The sequence below is a fragment of the Musca autumnalis genome, unplaced genomic scaffold (assembly GCF_047663935.1).
Source record: "Musca autumnalis isolate F117 unplaced genomic scaffold, ASM4766393v1 scaffold_1, whole genome shotgun sequence".
NCBI lineage: Eukaryota > Metazoa > Arthropoda > Insecta > Diptera > Muscidae > Musca > Musca autumnalis.
The window spans coordinates 4,544,156-4,562,202 of record NW_027411644.1 but is presented as its reverse complement, the minus strand read 5'-3'; the positions used below and the strand labels follow the sequence as shown (position 1 = coordinate 4,562,202).

The 18,047-nt window shown below is 35.9% G+C and overlaps 2 protein-coding genes and 1 long non-coding RNA gene across 5 annotated transcripts; all 3 read right to left on the bottom strand.

Annotated features, from left to right (window-relative positions):
- Window positions 1-7,958: 7,958 nt before the first annotated feature.
- On the bottom strand, window positions 7,959-10,478 carry ninaG (neither inactivation nor afterpotential protein G). 3 transcript variants are annotated; one of them, XM_073963229.1, is made up of 6 exons: window positions 10,338-10,478; window positions 10,147-10,272; window positions 9,878-10,080; window positions 8,726-9,823; window positions 8,394-8,624; window positions 7,959-8,339 (listed from the first exon to the last, which is right to left on the bottom strand). In XM_073963229.1, exons 1-5 carry the CDS (start codon window positions 10,348-10,350, stop codon window positions 8,400-8,402), a joined length of 1,665 nt encoding a protein of 554 aa, XP_073819330.1. In that variant the 5' UTR covers window positions 10,351-10,478; the 3' UTR covers window positions 7,959-8,339; window positions 8,394-8,399. The 3 variants fall into 3 exon arrangements, with proteins under 3 accessions (XP_073819330.1, XP_073819329.1, XP_073819331.1); XM_073963228.1 differs by having other exon boundaries at window positions 8,404-8,624; XM_073963230.1 differs by having other exon boundaries at window positions 8,183-8,339; window positions 8,421-8,624.
- A 71-nt stretch (window positions 10,479-10,549) lies between these two features.
- RpL24-like (ribosomal protein L24-like) lies at window positions 10,550-11,448 on the bottom strand. Its single transcript, XM_073963227.1, has 2 exons — window positions 11,264-11,448; window positions 10,550-11,199 (listed from the first exon to the last, which is right to left on the bottom strand). Exons 1-2 carry the CDS (start codon window positions 11,342-11,344, stop codon window positions 10,705-10,707), a joined length of 576 nt encoding a protein of 191 aa, XP_073819328.1. The 5' UTR covers window positions 11,345-11,448; the 3' UTR covers window positions 10,550-10,704.
- Window positions 11,449-15,776: 4,328 nt separating this feature from the next.
- LOC141389473 (uncharacterized) lies at window positions 15,777-16,446 on the bottom strand. Its single transcript, XR_012409082.1, has 2 exons — window positions 16,374-16,446; window positions 15,777-16,233 (listed from the first exon to the last, which is right to left on the bottom strand). It is a non-coding gene; the product is annotated as an uncharacterized lncRNA (long non-coding RNA).
- Window positions 16,447-18,047: the final 1,601 nt, after the last annotated feature.

Genomic DNA, 18,047 nt, shown 5'->3' with positions numbered 1-18,047 from the left:
TTCATTTTGGTATGTTCCAGTACTGCAAAAATCTACTAATTTTTACTATTTTTTTTCGATAACATAAAGGAAAAATTGTTATCGTAGTAAAAATAAGTAGATTCTTGCAGTTTCTGGAACAGACCAAAGTTGTTAGAACTGTCGTCGTGATGTTGTCTTACATTTCCTGCATATCAAACAACTAAAATTTCTAAACAATTGGTATTATATGAAGTCCCAATCATCGAGCTAAAAATAGAATCGGACTGCACACATTGCTATTTTAAAAGTTCCCTTGTCTGTTCTAAATCTGACATAGAATGAAATCAATCAAATCTCGCTTCTTGGAATTTGAAAAAAAGTCCGAAACGAAAAGGAACAAGAATCTGAAAATAAAGAAGAAACTACTTTTGGAAAGAAAGAATTAAAAATAAATTAATTAAGCATAAATGGTATTTTCCATAAAATGTCTCTCCTCCCCGTTCGTTACATTTTGTTCTTAGAGATCCCTAAAGCAAGCCGGGTTGTAGATCCCTACATATTTCCGTCACTAAACAAAAGAGTATAAATTACCAAAATGTTATAAAATAACAAAATTATAAAATAAAAGTAATTTACGAAATAAAAATACTTAAAGGAGTGCATTTGGAGTCCATGTTGAAATCTGAACTGGTGATGGGAAGATAATTGAAAAAACCTTTTGTAAGATGAAAGAATATCAGTTGCGGAGAACGGAGGAAGTAATCTTTTGCGTTGCAGCGGTGGTGATTACATTGCAATTTTGGATGTAAACTTTTGAAAAACTAAACTGATAAATTAATTGTAGCTATTTCATGAATTCGTTTGAATTAATAAAGAGTTTTGTTTTTCATGAAAACCATATTTCAATACAGCATTTCCATTTTCCAAACAAGACATGAAAATTTCATGCCAAGGGGTTGGTGAAAATGACATGCCAAAGCATTGGTTAAAATGACATGTCAAAGCATGGGTGAAAATGACATGTCAAATCATTGGTGGAAATGACATGCCAAAGCATTGGTGGAAATGACATGTCAACGCATTGGTTAAAATGACATGCTTAGGATCCAGAAAAGAACGTCATCTTTTGGGGTCCACGCTCATATAAAATTCATCGATGAAGATGCTAAAAAGATGACATGCTAGATCACTTGCACCCATGATTGAATGTCATCTTTGGCATCGAACATTTTGCTGGGTAGCTACTTAATTTTGTCGTCGTCATGTCGGATGGATGTCAAGTTCAAAATCATTCAGCTGCCGGCATTTACTCGTGGGAGCCAAAAGCGAAAACATCTCCCAAGAACCACAGAGATCCCCAAGAAAGAATATAAACAAACATCTTCTAATTGTACTCCTTAACTTGCAAAAAAAGAGAAGACCATTTCACTCTTTGGCCATATCTCAAGTGTTTTCCCAATGATGGACGAAAAGAAAAGTGAAAAATGCCATACTCGTGCAAATTTCCCACATGATGAGGTGCCTATATTTCAGTCAAAAGTAAACAACATTCGTTTTCATTGATCAAAAAGTGAGGGACTGTGTCAGAGAGAGAAAATACGCATGAATTATGTGTGTAGTATGGCAGTGAGTGTCTAGATTCTATTCCTAAAAAAATTTATTGGGAACAGGAAAAAAGAACGAGAAGAATGTGTTAGTGGATCATACCATTAGAATGATTCATAATTCTACGTCATTTAATCTCCGGCAGAGTCAGAAGTAACACAAATGACCTTGAAGGAATTACATAAATATTAAAAAAAAAACAAAATCTTCTATATATTATACCCTCCAACCATGGCACAATTACCCAGGTAGTGGCATCGTACAATTTTAATATGTTATGTTAAAACTTTCTTTGTGTTCTTGGGGAAATTACAACAAAAATAATTTTTTATAAGGGGATTTGACTTTTCATATTCGATCAGCTGGAGTGATACCACTACCTGGGTAATTGTGCCATGCCTCCACCATAATATGGCGGGTATAATTAAATTTGTCATTCCGTTTGTAAAACATGAAATATTCATCGGAGACCCTATAAAGTATATACATATATTTTTGATCAGGGTAAAGTTCTAAGTCGATATAACCATGTCCGTCTATCCACCCGTCCGTCCGTCTGTTAAAATCAAGATACAGCTCGCGATTTTTAAGATAAAGCTTTGTAGTTTGGTATAGAAGTTTCTATTACTCCTAGGATGTTTGTATTGCAAATGGGCTATATCGGCCACCATATAACGGTACCATCCGATTTTCGGTATTTTTAAGGTTATAGCTTCATTATCACATCGAAATGACTGAAATTTGGTACTTAGTCATCAGAATTTTGTCGGTATATGTATAGCCCCCATAGAACGGTACCTCCAGATGTTCGGTATGTTGAAAGTTGTGACCTCAATATTCATCTGAAATGGCTTAAATTTGGTATTTAGTCTTCGCTGGGGGTATAAAACTTTCCTCCAGAATTTTGTCGGTATAGGACCACGACTTCATATATCCCCCATTGAACGGTACCTCCCGATTGTCGGTATTTTGATGGTTGTTGCATCAATATTCCACAAAATGGCTGAAATTTGGTGTTTAGTCTTCATTTGGGGTATAAAACTTTCCATATGAAATTTGTCGGTATAGGTTCACGCCTTTATTTAGCCCCCATAGAACGGTACCTCCCGATTTTCGTAATTCTATAGGTTGTGACGTCAATATCCCACCGAAATGACTGAATTTTGTTATTTAGTTATTGTTATTTTTTAGTATAGGTCCACGTCTTCCTTTAAACTCCATAGAAGCATATCTCTTGATTTTTTTATTTTTCAGGTTTCAGCCACATTATCTTACCGTAAATGGGAAACTTGGTAACTAGGAAACTAATTGTTCCATTTTACTTCAATAACGCCGTTCTTACTTTTTTGTATTAAATTTTAATTAAGCAAAATACTGAAGTAAATGTAATCGCATAAAAAGTAAAACTTTTCAAGTCGACAACCTCTTATTTTAAACTTATAAAAAACAAGTAAAAAAGTATCGGTCGGCTTTGCCGACAGAGATATACCCTCAACCTGTGTGGATTGAAATACTTTTTTTCCAAAAAAAAGAAATGTATGGTCGCATGAACCGACAGAAATATGGATTGGATTAAAGCTCAAAAATTTGTACCATACTTGCGTACGAAAAGCATAATATCGGGCCACTAGGGAAACCTTCAGTAAAAATGTCAAAAGGATCCTCGAAGAGACAAAAATGTGTTGAACATTTGTATGAGTGGTACCCCCAAATTAGAACCTAAACTAAGCTTGGACAAAAAAAATCTATATCGAAAATTTGGACCAAATCGGTTGCTACGTTTGTAAGATATTGCGCTTATCATTTTAGCAAATATTTTCAAACATTTGTAGGAGAGGTACCGGAAGCAGTAGACCTATAAGCAATACCATCGAATTTCATCTAATATTCGAAGAAATATTACGATATCCAAAGTGTGGACGAACGCAGTATTCGGTTCGAGCTCTACAGCCACTACATATGGTGCCATAGGGGTTTCTTTACAACTTTCGGGCTGTTTTCTCAAGAAGTATGGACTTGCCCCTGAAAAAAGTTTACTGTCGTAATTGAGACAGAGAATAAAAGATGCATCAACAAAAATCAAAGTGATTCGCGAACAGGTCTTAAAGTGAATTTATCCAAAAGTTTGTGTGGGAGGTACCCGAAGGAACAAATATAGTCCATATTTGAACCTGATCTATATCTGGTAAATATATTAGGATGTGTAAAGTATGGACCAAATCGCTTACTCACATCCAGAGTTATCGTGCGCACAATTTTTCCGAAAATTTTTGAACTTTTTTGGGGGAGGTACCTGAAGGTGTGGACCGATATAGCTTATCTTCGAACTTAAACTAAGTTTGCACAAAATATTACGGAATTTCTAGATCGACTCCAAATTGTCTGAAACACATTTCGTCCAAACATACTTGGGGTCTAAAACCATTATTTCGATGAGGCACATTTTCATCGTATCAAAGTGTATATACCCTCTTTAACCTAAGGCTGAGGGTATAAAGAATAACCCACATCATAATAAGTCTCACGCTGAACATGTTGACTTGCACACCAACAACCAGTTGAAATTTCCGTATTGCGACAAGAGTCGTGTCGAGTTGTCAGTCGTCTCTGCGACAAAATTTAAAATTTGTATTTCGTAAAGCGATCGAAAATAATCGCCGATAACGTACAAAAGTTATTGTTTTCTAAAATAATAAGCTCAGTGGAACTATTTTTGGTGATAGAGAAGAAAATATAGTTAACGTAGCATTTATCAGAAGGCACTTAAGAGATAAATCGAATCCTTTAGAATTGCCATCAGTATTGTGAGTATGTTTGGTTTCCAACATTCATCAAAATAATTGTTAATTTTTTAGGTTTAAAGCGTATTTTCGGCTTCCAAAAAACGCTGTTATTTATATAGTAGAGGCATTAGAAAATGAAAAAAAGAAAAAAAAACCAACCAACCAACCAAAAAACCACTGTTTAAAGTGTGTGCTGCTTTGCGGGTTTTTGCAGAAGGAACTTTTCGAAGATCCCATGGCACTGACTTTAACCTCGATATGGCTCAACCCACATTGTCAGTGGTATTGAGTGAAGTGTTACAGGATTTGATGGCTTTAAGAGCCGCTTGACTAACCACAATGCTAGTCACCGATTCAAAGATTTCTGCATCCAGACTTTTTATCAATTCCGCCTCCTTCGCGAAGATTTCAGCCTGGAAAACACTACAGTTTCTATCTAACCTGTAAGTGTACTCAAGACCTAGCCTTTCACAGTAGACGCCGGCCCCAGTACCTTCTTCCATCTTGGAACCGTCTGTATAAAAATCCATACCGTCCAGAGGGATAGCGACATCTACATCGTCAAATCTCAGGACTGGTGATATATAGTCGCTTAGTTGGTTCACGTTGGTTCACATTGACACCTGATTCATTCAGGATACATCCATGCCCATAGGCACAACCGCGCCAGAGATTCTGTTCATGCAGCCTTAGGGCACTACGGGTTGCCTGACACTTAATGCTGAGGCTTAGAGGCCTTATGTTCAGCATTGCGTTCAGAGGCTGCTCTTTGCACCTTGTCTAGTTTAGCTTGATATCAATTTTTGACGCAGAAAGTTCCATCTGACAAGAGATCCATAGACTAAGATGGGCCTCACCACGGTGCTATACAACCAGTGTACAATCGATGGGTTTAGACCCCAACTTTTTCCAATGGAATTCTTGCATGAATAAAGTGCAATTAACCCTCTCATCGCCCTCTCTTCAGCATTCCTATTCCATCGTAATTGACAGTAAAAGATTGTACCAAGGTATTTTGCTTCGGGCGAGAGCTGAAGTTGCACTCCGACGCCGAGCTTACGCTTCCAAGTGAATATTATCAGTTCTGTCTTGGTTGGATTTACTCCAAGGCCGTTAGCCTTAGCCCAACGCTAACGCTCCTTGCATAAGCTCCGAAATGGTGGACGGGATCTTACCGGAAATCAATAGCACCACGACGTCCGCATAGGCAACAACTTTCATACCTTGATTATCCAGGCCCGAGTAGCCACAGCAACGGTGAGAGCACTCCACCTCCTCTAGTCACTGTTTTCCTCAATTTTGTCTCCCCGATATTGGAATTTATAATTCTGCTTTTTAGCATATTATTTATCCAACATGTTGCCCTTTTCTCCTTTATTCTTTTATCAGAAACAAGCAAGGCAAGCAGGCGAGGCAGCTTAAGTACCTAGGCCTTTAGGGTTTCAGGTGTATTAACTTTTTTAAGTGAGAGGTTGATGGATTCATGTTCTACATTGTTGAACGCTCCCTCTATGTCTAGAAAGGCAGCCAAAGTAAAGTTTGAATTTTCCATATTCCTCTCAATATAATCTTACCACCTAATGCAGAATCCACAGATTTGCGTTTGATATAGGTTGCTTAGAGAGGCGGTGTCTACGTAACTCCTAATCTCCAGATTAGGAAACTCAATATAAAATGCAAAAAAAATACAACTTAACAAATATTTTGTTCCGACAAAAGGCTACATGGGGATAGTTTTTGATGGGAACTATATCCTCAGATAAAAATATCCAAGAAAATATGGCTATTTTCCCCAAAAATCGTCTTGGAACTTTTATGGGTTTGAGTGACTTGACCGCGGAAAAATTGAGTTATCCGTCGTCTGTATATGTATTAGTCTATGGTACAAATTCGTACAAATGTTTACTGAATGACGTTCGATAACAAAATTATACAGAAAAGTGAGCGAGTTGAGAGAGATTTTTTGAAAGTTCTGTGACTGAGAACTTGCAAATTTTGTAACGTAACAATTTGTAAGTTTGGCCAGCTGACTTTTAATCAACTTAAAATGTTAATATTTTGACCATGAAGGTCATCCAAAAAGACAAGCTGATACCTCAATTTCTTGTCAAAATATATTGTCGTAGTTTGAAATTGAACAAAAAAGCATAGTTACCCATAGCAAAATTATCAAAACAAATTTTGGTTATTTCAACCAAATGTTTAAATCCTTTTGAAATATCGGGAATAAAACATTTGTCTACAATTATTTTTATGTTTTGTGTGATATTCGCAGCAACAACAACTTTTGACAATAAATGAAGGTGCAGAGTTGTATTTTTTGGAGAATTTGCCGATTGCCAAGAAAATGTCACAATTTCACATTTTTTTAGATTCTAAAGTGTTCATTCCGGTTAAGTGCAAACGGGGTGAACGATTTCTAGAAGAATTTTTCCCTGCAACATTTAGCAAGTTCGATCATCTGTTTCTCAATAATTTTCTGATGTCAGTTGGTCAATGTTTGTTTGATTTTTGTCGAAAAACACTACACATATTGCAGTTCCGTCATTTATTAATTATTTTATTAACCTATTATAAATCTTTTTATTTATTTTACTTAAAATTGTAAAACTTGCCCACTGCTTTCAATTTAGTTTTTCTTTCATATATACATATGTATGTCGGCATAAGTCCAGTTCCCATTCCCGAGATTTGCTCCTATCCAAAGGAGAAAGACTTAAACCCCGGCCGAAGGCCGGCTACTTAAAAACAAACTACAATAATAGTATGGTTACATTAGAGTTTTTTGTCGGGTTGACCCGCTTCATGAGGATTTATTTGACGTTTGCGTTGTTGAATTGACATTTGAAACCCAAACCCACTGGGTTAATCCGGTTAAGTGTAACCGGGGTATAATACACATATTGCATTGGTCGCCTGTAAAAATGTGGGAATGTCATTGGTATTTGGGGAACTTTGAGGGGCCATATTTCGGTAAGTATGGACTTGTGCAAGACAAAATGTACATCGTTTTTAATATTTTAAAACAACGAATTTATTGTTGGAGAAAATTTGGACTTAATCGCCAAGGGAGAAGACAGAGAAGATTAAAATTTGAATTCCCGTCACTGATTCTTATCAGTTCCCTTGTTTTTTATTTGCGGATATTCTCCGCCGAAGTTATTTCTAAATCACTTCTTCAACAAAAACCTTTGTACACCCAAACATCAATCGTTGGCTCAAAATAAAAGAGTGACTAAGGAAACAGACTCCACTAATAAATTAATTGTTTTAAAATATTAAAACAACAATAATGGAATTAAGCCAAACTATTTCGAAAAAAAATAAATAAATCAAATCATTCACAAAAAAAAACATTTTATATTACTAAAAATTTATAAAAATGTTTTCCTTAAGTATTGTGGCATTAGGCGTATGATTCACGCAAGTCTACTTACTTCCTTATGCTCATTCGCCACGTTTTCCCGACCTTTATACAAATACAGCTTCCAATTTCAAGAACATTTTTGTGGTAGGAAAAGGAATAACAATTCACTATAACAAAACTGTAATGCGACCACTTGTCTGAATGTGGATTTTGCTCGACAATAAATAAAAATACAATATGTATTTGTAATTTAACACTAATTTATTATTTTTTGTAATACATAATCACAATTTCTAGTACAGTAAAACATAAGAACAAATTGTAAACTTTTGGATAGTCCATGAATTCGTGCTGTTTTATATTTATGTATGTATGTAGGGAAAATATTTTCCATTTCAATTTTCTTTTTTCATAAAATCCATTTTGAAGACATCAAAGTTAGTGCGAAACTGAAGATATAATTCCATATCGTTCCAAATTAATCGTCATCTTTTATATGATCTTTAATTACCATTGCCGCTCCTCTCATCGCCGTACCAACTAATATTGAATTTGGATTTCCAGATATGGGAGTTGGTAATACACTGGCGTCAATTATACGAAATCTATCGATTCCATGAACTCTATAAAGATAAGTATGTAAGAAATAATCTAGATGAGTATTAAGAAAAGCATACACCACTTTACTTGAATTGTTCATTTACAACACTATTTCCAATATTAGTTCCCATTTTACAAGTTCCGCCTGGATGGTGAGATCCCAAACCAACATATCTTATAAGACACTCTAAATACTCATCGGAAGGATAATCTTGTTCCAAGTTATGTTCAAATGAACCGATACACTCTTTAATACGTGGCCAATGTATTTTAACACCCAGCGAGGAAAAGGCTTCCGATTTTACAACCTAATAAAAAGAGACAGGAGACAATGAAAATGTTATGACCTTCTCACCCCACAAACGGTAGTCAAATCAGAAACAACGGTAGTCAGTAACAAATAACTTACCTCTATGCCAGCTCGAATCGCCTTAATTGTACATTCAATATCCACCTTTTCAGCAATATAATTCGGATCAATAAAGGGATGTTTTCTAACATTTGAACTTTGAATACTAACACTGCCTCTAGAGATAGGCTGTAAGCATGTCGATATCATCACAAATCCTTCCTGTGAGGTATTATAATAGCGAGGAAATAGAGCTCGGAAATGTGATTTTTTAAAATTGGATATAGACATGAGAACGGACTCATCAATGGCACCAGCAGCAAAAAATGTAAGACCATATGCATCGCTTAGATTACTACCGTGATGATCAATATGCCCCAATACTCCGAAATTACCCAAATGACCACCACCAGTAGTCAAATAGTTTAGTATTGACATTGGATTCAGTAATGAGCGTTGATTTAATGTAGGCCCAACCACGTCCATTGATATGTACAATGGTAAATTCAAGTGGTCATGCAAATGATGACCAACCATTGGCATTTCGGGTATAAAGCTTGGTATGTCACCAATAACTTTTTCCAAATCTTTGCGTTTTCCCAAACCAGAAACCATTAACAGTTGAGGCGATTGATAAGCCCCAGCACTTACTATCAATTCACGCCCAATCCGAACTTCAAAATTGTACTCCTTTCCAGATTTATCGTCCTTCGATGAAAGCCATAAAGATTTCGCGTATACTTTTCTATATGGAGTCTCATCCAATGCGAATTCAATTACCTTGGCATAGGTGCTAAGCATAACTCGCAGATTTCTTTGCTTATAGGCTGATTGTAGAAAACGTTGGTATACACTGTATCTTAAGCCGTTCTTAATGTTATATCGAGCTTTGCGAAAATGCCATGGCTTGTGAAGAAATTCCATTGAGGCTCCGTGGAAAGCTTTTGCTAACAATGAATAATCCGGATTTATGTCTAGACGTTCAAAAGGCCTTGCTGAGCCAGCTTGCAGAAACGGTTTCACCGAAGACCAATTCCAATTTTCCAAATTATATTCACTTGACCATCGTTCAAAATCACCTTCGTATCCATCGAAATGTAGCATATAATTCAGCTGGGCCGATCCACCAAGACCTTTGCCCCGGGGTAAACACTGACGCTAGAAATCAATGAATATAATCTACTGCAGAAATTCAATATCCGATTAGCTTACCGCATCTTCGAGTCCTTTTGACGAATATAATTGTGGAGTTGAAAGAAACCCCCAGTCATTGATACCTTTCTGTTGAAATGTTGTCAGAAGTGGAATTTTACTCAGAATACCAAATTTAGCACCAGCTTCTACCAACAAAACTGTTGCGTTACCATGCTTTGCCAGAATCGAAGCTATCACGGATCCACTTGTTCCAGCCCCAACTAAATATCAACATAACCAATGTAACAAGGCAAGGCCCCCAGAAGCATTTCGAATTTTCATCTTACCTACCACATAATCAAAAATGTATTCTCCCGCACGTAGTGTAGGTACATTTTCCTCCAACAAAGCGGCTATGACAAACCACAGCATAGAAATTAAGCCAACAAAGAGGGCAAGTAAGATAAAAATTTCTTAAAAAGAAAGTTTTAAATTTAGCACAAATGTTTTTTCTGCAAAAACTCTGAAGTTATCTTACTGCTGTAATCCATTATTATGGTCGACGATACAACTTCCCAAGACAAACTGAAATGTTATTTTCACCAGAGTATTTTGTTTTCATTTCCCTTTTCGTCTAATCCAATTAACAAAAATCAACAAAACACAAACAACAATAACAACCCAAACAACATATCGTCTGCCATGCGTACATACTACCCCACCAAATAAAATATGAAAACATTACAGTAGTTTTGTTTTTCTTAAATCACAATTATTTCTTATTTAAAAAAATACCTTTTGGGTATATTAATTCTAAAACAATCGATATCATTTGCAAGAATCATATTACTACTTAAAAACTACTTAAATCTAGGTATGCGTATAGGGTGGATTACGGATTACGCCTAGACTTTCATCATTTCAAGATCCTCATCCATGGCGCCTTCTTCCAGTTTCTTTTCCAATTCTCTGGCGTCGACATAGGTAATCTCTTCCTCAGGCAAATCTTGTTCCATTAGTGCAGCCTCTTCGGCTTCCTCCTTGGCACGTCTCTCCTTCAAACCAGCGGCCGGAGAACGGATAAGAGAAATGTTGCGCTGTACATCCTTGACATCCATTTGAATTTCAACTTCACGACCCTTGCGCAAACGTTCCATAATAAATTGTCCCTGGCGACGTTCTTTGATTTCTGTAACCTTTTTAATGGCATCCAAAGTCTTCTGCCACATTTCACGGTTATATTTGATGGGCACATTACGGCGCTTCTCAAATTCAAAGCTGGGGTCAATGGACAGTTCTTTTCCGGCCGCTTTGCGGTGGGCTTTGGTCCAGCGAACTTTACGTGGGTTCTTCTTGCGTTTGAAGGCCTTGTGGCATTTTCCACGACAAAACTTGAAAATCTAGAAGAAGAAATCGAAGACGCAATTATAGAAACACATGTATTTAAACACATTTTTTCCTTACCTTGCAATCGTTTCTCACAAACTGTACTCCATGGCCAGGATAAATTTTGCTGGAGCAAAAATAACACGTTTCAATACGCATTTTGCCGAAAAATCCCAAATAACTTTGAGAATTTCAACAAATTACCTGCGTTTTCTTAACACGTTTTTTCTTTAATTCAATGATGATAATATAGGGATACGCAAGTCGACTTTCGATTTATCGATTCGTCGATTTTTTGGTTTAAAAAGTCAAAAATCGATGTTGACTTATGTCATGTTCACACGAGCGTTTCAATTACGTTGTTCGCATGTCGAACGACGTACACGAATTAACCCGTTTCCACGACAGTATTCGTAATTAACAGAAACATAAACAAAATTTCCTTCATTTTTGTTTCCTTGTTTTCACGAAAATTTAAACCGAAAACACATAAAATATACATTAAATGAATAGGAAAAGCTATAGACTTTCCTTCAAATGTATCTTCTATATTTAACTACACACATTTCATTCATTTTTTCCATAAATTCGGAATAATTTTGTATTTTCAATATATTTTTATATGTTTCTATTTTCAAAATTGAAGAGAGAGAGACATGTCAAAACAATGTTTGTGTATACAGACTTTCAGTTATTTGTTTCCTTTTTGATTATGACTTTTTACGCGATTTTGAACTAATGGACAAGAAATGTGTGTGGAATTAAGAAGGAAAAACAACCATCTTCCTTCTGCATCTATATAAAATGTTTAGTTCATTAATTTTCACTCATCTTTTTCCTTTTTCTAAAAATTTTTGTGTTTTCAACAAATTTTTCAATTTTGAATTTAGACATGTCATAATTAATTTATTTCGATAAATGCTCTCATTTGTTAGAGATGGGACATATTTTATCGTTGTTCGGATAGTATTTCTACTTGAACAACGTAGAAAAATCATCGTTCGTTCTCAGAATTTTGTATGAGGAATCAAGTAATTTATTCGTATTTGAGGGTCGAACAAAGAATAGAGAACGAACGACGTACCGTGGAAACGGGCTATAAAGTGGGGTACACACGATCAGTTTTGACTGTCAGTTTTGCTCAAATAATCGGCTGCTTGCCAGTGTGGCCGTTCATTTTTCTCAGTCATCAGGCAACCACAAAATATTTTGTGGTTGCTGGACGGTTGGACAGTTATCGATAATTCCGAAAAATCGACAGTCAAAACTGATCGTGTGTTAAGAGCAGTACACATTTAGTCTGTTCCAGAACTGCAAGAATCTACTAATTTTTACTATTTTTTTCGATAACATAAAGAAAAAATTGTTATCGTAGTAAAAAATAGTAGATTCTTGCAGGTTATGGAACACACATATTGTCAGTTTTGAATGTCGATATTTTGCAGTTCTCGATAACTGTCCAACCGTCCAGCAACCACAAAACATTTTGTGGTTGCATGATGAATGACAAAAATGAACGGCCACACTAGCAAGCACCAACAAAGCTGTCATTCAAAACTGGCAATGTGTACTCAGCTTTACTCTGCTAATTTATTCCTTGACTGACGTTGTTTCGTTCACACGGTCAAACAAAAAAAAAAAAACAAACCAACAGCTGACTGTCCAACATCCACAAAAAATTTTGTGGTTGCCTGATGACTGACAAAAATGAACGACCACACTGGCAAGCAACCGATTATTTGAGCAAAGCTGTCAGTCAAAACTGATCGTCTGAACCCCACTTAACGATGAATAAAAAGTAGTCGCTAGCCTCTACCGACACAAACAGTGATGCCAACTTTTCTTTATGTTATTAGTCATAATTTTGCGATTTAGTTTTACCGACTTTTGTCGGTAACAGCAAAAATGGGTTACAGAATCCCACTACTGAACTGGAGTTGGAGGAAAAATGAAAAACCATTTGGATGATGAAGCAATATCAGTTGCGGTGTCACAGAAAGCAGAGCAGAGGAAGTAAACTCAGTTATGATCAAATTTAGTTTTTTGAGTTTTTATAATTGGTATTAGTGTAATAGAGTTAATATTCTTGTTTACACGAATAAGCAATGTATTTTATTTATTTTGGGATATTTGCAATGGCTTGCATTTTATAGCATCTTTAGACTGCATTTAAATTCAATCCAAAACACTACACCAAAGGCTGTGATTTGGATCGAAAATGGAGTGCATCCTAGCTGCGCGCTCTCTTTAAAAATTCATAGGTGAATTCATAGGAAAAGATGTACTCCAGCGGCAATTGTTCTAGTGATTTAACTGCATCCGCGGATGCAAACTTTTTGCTGGGTTATATTTTTCGAGTAGTTTTTCCTTTTTATTTGGTTAAGCAATTCTTATGCATTTTGTAATTTACACTGTTGGGCCGGTTGGCTTTGAATTACAAGTTAAATAAAATTGAATTGAAATGTTAAACAAAATATTTTGTGGTTGCCTGATGACTGACAAAAATGAACGGCCACACTGGCAGTCAACCGATTAATTGAGCAAAACTGATCGTGTGTACCCCACTCATGTTGGAATAAGAAGGTGACATCAAACCAAACGTCAAAATTATTTACATTTTTCCATATTTACATTAGGCAATTTTCCTTGCGGCAATTGTCAGTTTGTAGGTGAGAGAGGGTGTAGAGAGGCAAAGGGTTACCATATGCCTCACCTCTCTAACCATCAAACTGACAATTGCCGCAAGGAAAATTGCCTAATGTAAATATGGACTTACACGGCGTTTATATTATAGCCTTTTGCAAGGTTAACCTTGTTTATGAGGATTTGTTTGAAATATAAGCAATGTAATTGACATTTAAAACCCAGTCGGTTTGTTAAATCCGGTTATATATAAACGGGGTATTAACGCATTGCTGTGAATTGCTTGTTTACCTTAGCTTCGTTCCCGTACTTTTTAATAGTAAAACTCGTAAAAAAGAGAACTGTAAAAAATGTTTTCTCACACAAAAGTTTTTTGAAATAGTTCGGGAACGGAAAAATGGAAAATACGTCAAAAAACTGGAATAAATGTCAAAGCCGGCGTATCAGCCAATCAGACGCCGTTTTTGTTTAAAGAGAAGTGAACATTTTACAACTTTTTTGTGTTCGGGAACGCTTTTTCGGGTAAAATGTGTAAAAGTTGTAAAAAGTTTTTAGTTCTGGAACACAGCTCTTTTGTATGTGATTTTATTCACAATAATGCATTTTGACAACTAGTGTGATAATCAGCTCATGGTATAAGTAAAGAGGTAGATCTAGATGAAAACAAACATGTAACAAGTGGGTTTGTTTACGATTCATTTTTTGAGCATTTTTGTTGCGGGGCCCCGCAGAAGCCTAAGTCCAGCCCTGTACACAAAAAAAAAATTTTGCGTGGAAAGGACTTTAGGCGAGACCTTTTTTGCCTCCATGGCGGTCTCCAAAACCATGCTTTATCAATTGTTCATAAATGTGGGGGGATAAATTAACATCTGTAGACACCTGGACACTATAAAGGGGGTAAACATAGTACGAACTATGCTTAGCCATGTCCAAGTGCCCTCTCCGAGACATCTGGACACTAAAAAAGGGGTAACCATAGCGACTAGCCATGTCCAAATGTCTGTTGCGGAGGGGCAGAATGTTTTCCTTTGGTTATTGTATTCGTTGGGGTGTTCCTAGTTGCTTGTGGAATGCACCCATGGAAGCCAGGTTAACCTTCTTCACCATCGAAGGCTAACCCAGAAAATGCTCGCAACATGTGGACAAATGGAGAAGTCATCAAAATATATTTGGTATAATGGAAAACACATTATTCCCGATATCTTGATGACTCCTGCGTCCTTCCACATGCCGTGAACAAAAATCTGAAAAGAGAAAGAAAAAAAATTATTAATAAAATAATAATTAACAAAAAACTGGAACGATACAACTTACCACCGCGTCTTTTTATTTTATCTGCTTCCTTTTGTGTTTTTCTTTGTTTTGGTTCAAATGTATTCTGGGTGTGGAACTACCAAAACCACTGGGGTTATCATTCCACTGAAATATTTGGGACAGTACTACCGACACAGTGGGGGTTTTCTCTTACGTGTGACGTAGGATAGGTTTTACACTCTTAAAAATAATTGATGAGTCAGAGGTACCCGTGAGAGATTATAGAAAGGGACAAATTATAGATTAATTGTAAAAAAGGGATAGCCTGAAGTGATCTCGCCAAAATGTCGATTGCTGGAATGCTGCCATTGCTCTTATCGTAGGTTATAAAAGAGAGTGTTTTGGGGGAAAAACTTAGTTTAATAAATGGTGCTGAGTGAGGAAACCTCAATAGTTTTCGCGGTGGAATCAGAAAATAATTTTTAAAATAGTGAACACGATTTTTTTGTGAAAGAAAAACTATTTAAATCTATAGATTAATAGTGACATATTCACCAAAATTAAGAGGTAGTATTAAATAAAATTAAAAAAAATGAGTTATAATAGTGTATAAATTGTTGGTGTTTTCTGTGATTAGGAAACGAGTGGAGATAGAGAATATTGTGGCGAAGGTTTAAATAAACAACACATAATATTATTTAGCATCCAGCGGATACTTAAAAGGTAAATTTTAATAAGAAAAAAACATAAGATTGAGTGAAGAATTAATATTAATAAATGTTAATTTTCGGGTAGGCAGGCCGAATCCGCTGGTGTGTCTATAACCACCTGGAGGAAAACCAGGAAACTACATCATCCAGGACAGAACCCTCAAATAAAGGTAGGACAGTTTTACCTCCTTAGATAATTTATCTGTGCTGCCCTTATGCCATCTAGAGAGCAGTGGCCACTACGATAATTGCATTCTCCACAAAACCACAGCTCAGCACCATAGAAAAATTTTCCCTTGACACCAGAATTTATCATATTGGGACAAAGAGCCTAGACATGAGCCTTGTGGTGTATGTGTCCCAAAACGAGAAAAGGCAATAATTGCATATTCCACAAAGCATGTCTTCAGGCTAGTATAGCCAAAGATCGTAAAAAGCATCCTGAAACAAGAAGAAAAGAAAGGAAACAACATCATGATTTTGACCATCAACACAGAGGTAAATCTGGTCCAAAGTCCGAAATAAGGATCGATTGATATCCCCATGCTTAAGTGTGGTTAGATGGCGACATTAATACTTACATTTTCTTATTGGCCAAACTATTAATTTAAACGAAAACATTTGATACAATTTTTGACATTTACTTTTTCCTTATATGTTTATTTAATATCTATGTTATTTTATCTTTATCCATATATTCTATTTTATATTTAATGTTTGTTATCTGTTTATATACTTTTTTTTGATGTTCCTATACGTTCTTTTGATTTCCAACGTTCAAAAAGAAGACAAGTAATTCGATGTGATATGTTCATAAAACCTTAGTATTGATTCGAAAAAGAGCTCTTTTAGAAGATATTAGGGTGGTTCGCCAAAAGTGCGGAAATAGTGATATTTGATGTATAGTGTTCACGTCTTGTTAATTTTTGACTGTTGATTCAAAAGCTGTTGCTTTAGTAAACAATCAAGTTTGCGTTGTTAAAAATCTCTTGGTCGTGAGACCGCTCGTTTATGTGGCTATTAGCCGTTACTTTTTAAAATTACTCATATGTATGAGAAGTAAAGAAAAAGACATATATTGATAATTTATTTTGATTTTCTTAGATTTTATTTAATTTAAAGTATCTTAACAAGGATTCCTTTTTTTATTTTTATTTATTTATGCTTTTTGTGCTATTGTGTAGTGTTAGTTAATGATAAGAATAAATATGATTTGAATTTATAACGATATACTGGAAATGATGATGTGCTAGATTTTTTTATGATGGAGGATTGAAGACGAGGTAAGTGGTGTGATGTGGGCGGGTTGAGGGGTCACATAGGCCAAGAGGAGGAAGTTGTGACCTAGGTTGGGTGGGCAATTAGAAGCCATCAGGTGCAGGATTCCAGGTGATGATGATGGATTTTGTTGTAGTTTTGTGTTATATGTTCGAAGTCACTTTGTTTATTTCTTGTTGCGTGCCTAAGGTTGGGAACAGGGTTGGGACTTACACCCTAGAGAAAAAGGCGGAGTTAGCTGGTGTCCAGATGATTTATTACCCAAGCCGAAAGTAGGTACCCGTAACAATATGGCGCCCAAATTCTAAATGTTTTTTGATTCATTAGTGTAGGTCATCTAAACACTAATAAATAGCCCATTAGTATCTTTGCAATAGACCAAATTTTCCAGCCGATGATGCGACTTACAGAGTGTATTACTTCTGATCCATTCTGGACGAGAGCCAGAATGTAGTGGGAAGTAATATACTCTGGAACATCGCATATAAGGGACAGGAAAGACTTATGCAAACCCGAAATGCGGATTATCCTACCGGGAATGAAGTAGCCTATAGGTAGTAGTAACCCTCGTTTTTGGGATTGAACAAAAAAATGTTAGTGTCAGCTTGAAATTTGTTTGTGAGCCAATTCAACAAGATGATAGCCGCTCTAGATCTGTTCTAGGGACGTAGTATCTGACAAGGTTGAATTGTATGATATGGTCGTAAAGAACTTGTATCAAGTCATGTTACAAATTGTGTTTTATTAGTTTCCAAATTTAGTTTTTTTTTGTTTTGTCCATCATCATCGTAGGAAACCATTTGTGAAGGCTAAATAATACCGTACACATCACACCTCGTCGATAAAATCCTCCTGAAAATATATAAGAAAGATATTATAAAAGACATAACTTTGCGTAAATATAATAAGGATTTGGATTGACAAAATTAAAATCCTTTACTTTGACTCGAAAGGAATATTAGGTTAGATTTATAAAC

What these genes read in the sequence shown, in the direction of transcription:
- ninaG (XM_073963228.1), bottom strand. An exon ending in CATTTTTGATTATGTGGTAG is followed by an intron (nt 10,081 to 10,146) that starts GTAAGATGAAAA and finishes GTTGATATTTAG; the next exon opens with TTGGGGCTGGAACAAGTGGA. An exon ending in CAAAAGGACTCGAAGATGCG is followed by an intron (nt 9,824 to 9,877) that starts GTAAGCTAATCG and finishes ATTGATTTCTAG; the next exon opens with CGTCAGTGTTTACCCCGGGG.
- RpL24-like (XM_073963227.1), bottom strand. Translation starts at nt 11,344, where the DNA reads ATGCGTATTGAAACGTGTTATTTTTGCTCCAGCAAAATTTATCCTGGC. An exon ending in TTGTGAGAAACGATTGCAAG is followed by an intron (nt 11,200 to 11,263) that starts GTAAGGAAAAAA and finishes TTCTTCTTCTAG; the next exon opens with ATTTTCAAGTTTTGTCGTGG.